Source organism: Octodon degus, unplaced genomic scaffold (genome assembly GCF_000260255.1).
Source record: "Octodon degus isolate 3935 unplaced genomic scaffold, OctDeg1.0 scaffold00012, whole genome shotgun sequence".
Lineage (NCBI taxonomy): Eukaryota > Metazoa > Chordata > Mammalia > Rodentia > Octodontidae > Octodon > Octodon degus.
The window spans coordinates 6,864,560-6,869,296 of record NW_004524588.1 but is presented as its reverse complement, the minus strand read 5'-3'; the positions used below and the strand labels follow the sequence as shown (position 1 = coordinate 6,869,296).

At 45.6% G+C, this 4,737-nt stretch overlaps 1 protein-coding gene across 1 annotated transcript in view; it reads right to left on the bottom strand.

Moving 5' to 3' along the window:
• Positions 1-4,257, bottom strand: part of Dera (deoxyribose-phosphate aldolase) — a 111,390-nt gene extending 107,133 nt beyond the window's left edge. The window contains exon 1 of the mRNA XM_023709590.1: positions 4,180-4,257. Coding sequence (XP_023565358.1) covers positions 4,180-4,210 — 31 coding nt within the window. The 5' untranslated portion in view covers positions 4,211-4,257. The remainder of the gene's footprint in view (positions 1-4,179) is intronic.
• Between the last annotated feature and the right edge of the window lie 480 nt (positions 4,258-4,737).

The following is a 4,737-nucleotide window of genomic DNA, read 5'->3' as shown; positions in this document are numbered from 1 at the left end:
AAGGCTGAGCGAGGTGGCACACGCCTGTAATCCTAGCGCTTGGCAGGCTGAAAACAGGAGGATCACTGAATCTGATCTGTGTAGTGAGACCCTGCAGACCCTGTACCAAACACATAAAAAATAAATAAATAAAGTACTTGGGGGAAGAAACTACGTCTATACTAACATGTACAGAAATTTTGTCATGGTTTCTAAGCAATCCAGTATAACAATATACACACAGCATTTATATTTCATTAGGTGTTACAGGTAATTTAGAGAGAATCTACAGTGCACACGGGGATTCTAAAGCAGACATTATGTCATTAGATATAAAGGGCTTGAACATTTTCAGTTTTTTTGTATCAAAGGATGTCCTGGAACTAATCTCCCATGATTCTAAGGGATAACTGAATGTATATGCTAAGACACAATATATGAGATTTAACACAAAACACATAAATCAATTTTATCATCTAAAAAATCTCACATTATCGCCACTTGAGAAATTCCCTGCAGAAATCTAAAAATTTCTAAATTCCACCTTACCACCTAAGCCAAGTGCTATAATTAACGGTCAAGTTTTTACATGTCACCTAGTGAAGAACAGGCTATTTTACTTTTTAAAAATGTATTTAAGTAGGGGTTGACTTGTAACTCAAAGATAAGCTATCATGTTCTGTGTCTCCATAAATAACAATGGTGGAGATCTTTAAAAGGTGATAATCAGGTTATTTCTCACTTGAAATACACAGAGTTCTTAAACTGCTTAAACCTGTTTACAATTTAAGAGATTACAGCTTAAGAAACTACTGAATGAGGGGCTGGTGAGATGGCTCAGTGGTCTAAAGCACCTACTTAGAACAAGTTTAGCAAAGCACAAGGACCGTGGTTCAATCCCCCAGCACCACATGCCAGCCAGCCCCATCCCCTGGTGGGCTGAGCTGGCCACACACACACACACACACAAATAAATAAAATTAAAAAAAAAAAAAAGAAACTACTGAATGAAACCAGAGATTCAGAAATCTGACACAATGTCATCCTACATTAAAATAAAATGAGGTGCTATTTGCACTTGATGTTTTTACCTCAAGAACACAAGAAGAGACACAACTGGTTTTTATACACAGGAAGCTTTAGTCAGCCCAAAGATTGACTCATGAGAACTAGAATTTTCCAAATCATAAGAGATGGAACAAAGAAAGAATCCCTATTGTGATCACCTGAATTTGCTCTCTGATTCCCCCATGATTCTCCAGGGCACATCCGTACATCTAAATGAAATAATCTCAGAGGAGGGATAAGAAAACGTCACCCTAAAAAACTTCTTCACAGATCCCCAAATCTACTCCCATAATCCACCAACATATGGACTTCTCCATTCTGCCCCAGTATTTTTTTTTGGTGGAACCGGGGACTGAACTCAGGCCTTTGCACTTGCCAAGGAAGCGCTTATTCCACTGGGCCATCTCTTGGACATAATTTTTTTTTTTTTTTACAGTACTGGGTTTTGAACTGGGGACCTTGTACTTGCCAGGCAGGCACTTATGCCTCTGAGCTATATCTCCAGCTGTACCTATATCTTTTCTGAAACAAGGTACAATGCTGATGATTCAGTTCATGGTAATCAAACAGAATGGCAGAGGGACATGGCACCAAAAATGGTGTTCAACGCATGGCAGGCAGCCAGGAAGCAGAGAAGGGAGGAGCCAGAAACAAGAATACACCCTTCTGGGTCACACCTCCAGCCCAGAAACCTCTCATCCAACAAGAGTCCACCTCCGGTGGCACATGCATCCGTGAACTCATCCATGGACCAATCCACTCATGAGTAGGGCATCCCATGATCCACTCACCTTCCAAAAGGCCCGCCTCTCAATACAGAGACTTCAGGGGGATGTTTGGGATCTAAATTGTAACAATAGCAAGTCAGTCTTCACATCATACCTTATGAGGGTCCTGGATGAGTCCAGTAAGCACACAGGTACCTAAAACAATGTCTGGTTAACTCAAAACAGTACTGGAAATCCACAGAATTGCTCCCATCTCCTTCCAGTTAAAGACCAGTTTTCAATTACTGTTGTTTTTTCACCTATCTTTACATTCGCATTTCTATACCCAAGAGCTTCCAGAAAGATCTGGCTTAGGAACATCCTAAAATGCCTCCTATACAATACTCCCATCTTCTAGATGTCTCCAAAGATAATCACATTTGAAAGGAAGCCATACATCTACACCCTTCAGAAGCCTCTTGAGACAACTTTAAACACAGAATTTTAAAAACTGAACTTTAAACATTTTCGGGAAAAAAAAAAAAAAAAAAGTGTGTTGTTTCTCTGCACCTGACAGCACACAGGGGTCCAAGTGGGAGCTCAAGTGTCCCCAGCAAGTTGCAAAAGCATCCCCTTCATTCAACACCTTTCTGAGGGCCATCTGTCTTCCTGAGACTATGCTAAGTGCCTGGGATACAAGAAGCTTAGAAGAATAAAGAGTGTCCACTCGTTTTAATAGACTGCAGGGGGCAGAATGGTAATACATGACTACACAGCATTCCACCACGCAGACAGAGAGCAGGCGGTGGATCTCAGGCTTGAGTGTTCTCAGAATGCTAGAGGAGAGTTTAAAACCCAGAATCACCCGTAGGACCCTAAACCTCAGCATGCTAGGCCCACCGTCTAATATTAAGTTAAAGAGTCTGTTTCCTATTTGGAGAAGCGTCCTTCACAAGTCCGAATGCTACATTAGAAGAATGTTTTCCTTGAAGGGTTTTTATCATGAGAGTCGGATTTGGTCTCAAAAGAACTCTTGGTTCCTAAAAAGGAAAAGAATTAGAAGAAGAAAAAAAAAAAAAGCGCTAACAACTAAGCTGGGTATCAACTAATACATGAACTAAGCTCCTCAGTCCACAGCACGCCTAAAAAAAAAATCCGTGCACTGGAAATAGAAACAGTAAGTTAAATTACAAGTGGTAGTGATTAGGTAATAACTATACAACCCTTCTCGTACTAACTATATTTTCTAAAATTTTTACAATAAACATGTATTAAAAAAAAAAAAAGGGTGCCAAGCAGACCCCGCCCCCGGGGCACTCTGAGGTGACAGTCCTGGTGTGGTGGCACGAGCCTCTAATCCCAGCGCTTGGGAGGCTGAAAAACAGGAGGCTCACTACAAGTCCAGTCTGTGTAGTGAGACCCTATAGTCCCTGTACTAAAAATTATTTTTTAAAAAAGTAGCCCCGCATGGTGGAGCAGTCTGTTACCCCAGCACTATGACGGGCTGAAAGGGGACAATTCCAAGTTCAAAACACCTCTACGTGATTCAGTCACTTCCAGAACCGCCGCCACCCCCCCCCCAAAAAAACCCAAAAACTCCCACAAGAACACCGGTGTTATTTACAATTTATGGCTAATCTTTTTCAAAATTAGCCCTTCAAAACTTTGTGAACACTAATACTACTAACTTGCTGAATAGTTCCTAGGTACCCAATATATTAAACACTGCCTGTACCGTTTCTCTTAATCTCCAAACCATGTGATGAATTAAATACCCTTACAGAACTATGTTACAGATTCACTTAACGCACAGGCTCATTAGTTCCCCCAAATCACACAGCTAAGAAGTAAAGATCCAGAATACCAAGGCAGCCATGCTGTAATGCCTAAACCTTGAACCTTTAGCTTACTACGTCTGAATCATCCACTTTTCAGATTATTTAAGAAATACGAAGTTTTCTTGCCAGTAGCATTTGAGTGAATACGGATTAAATGAAAGGCGTGAGAATAACACAGGCACCTTCATAAAGTTTTGCAAGCACTTAAAAAATACAGCGCCGCACTTTGGCGCGGAGCCCCGACTTGGTCCCCCACGGCCGCTGCGGGGACCTGGCCGCGACAACGCGAGCGTCTCGCCGCGCACACCCGGGTGTGGGGAGGGCCCGGTGTCGTCGGGGGTTATTTCTGTTTTGTGTGCGACCAGAGTCAGAACTCAAGCGACGCGCTGGGAAGAGGAACTCGGGCTCCCTCCGGCGCCTTCGGCAGACATGGGCCGGGCGGCGGCGTTAGCGCGACCCCACCGAGGCCCAGGGCGCCGCCTCTGCTTGGGGTCGCGCCAGGCCCGGCGTCCCGCCACCCACCCGGGCCAGAACCCCAGCGGAACAAGAGCCCGCGCGAAGGCCACTCGCGAGGCGCGGGCCCTTACCGAGCTCGGTGCCGCAGCTGCGCGATGCCATGGCGCGGACGCGCGGCTGCAGACTGGAGCGCCGCCTCCCGGCGTCTGCCTTCCTTCCGCCTCACGCCCCGCCCCTGCCGTGGAGGCTCCGCCCCTGCCGTGGAGGCTCCGTCCCCCGCCGTGGAGGCTCCGCCCCTGCCGTGGAGGCTCCTCCCCTGTCGTGCAGGCTCCGCCCCCCGCCGTGGAGGCTCCGCCCCAGAATCGCTCCACCTCCAATGTCACCTCCCACCCTAGGCTGGCTGGTGGATCCCAGTAGTGCCTTAAACCAGGCAAGGTGACCCACGCCTGTAATCCCAGCACTGGAGAGGCTAAAACAGGACTACGGTTGCAAATTCGAGAGCAATGTGGGCTACAATGTGAGCTCAAGGCCAACCTGAACTGCATAGCGAGACCCTGCCTCAAAAAGACTAAAACAGGGACTGGGGAGATAGCTCAGAGGCTACCAAAATAAATAAGTAAATAAATAAATAAATAAATAAGGGCCAGCCAGATAGCTCAGCAGATTAAAGGGCCTGCTTAGGCAGATGC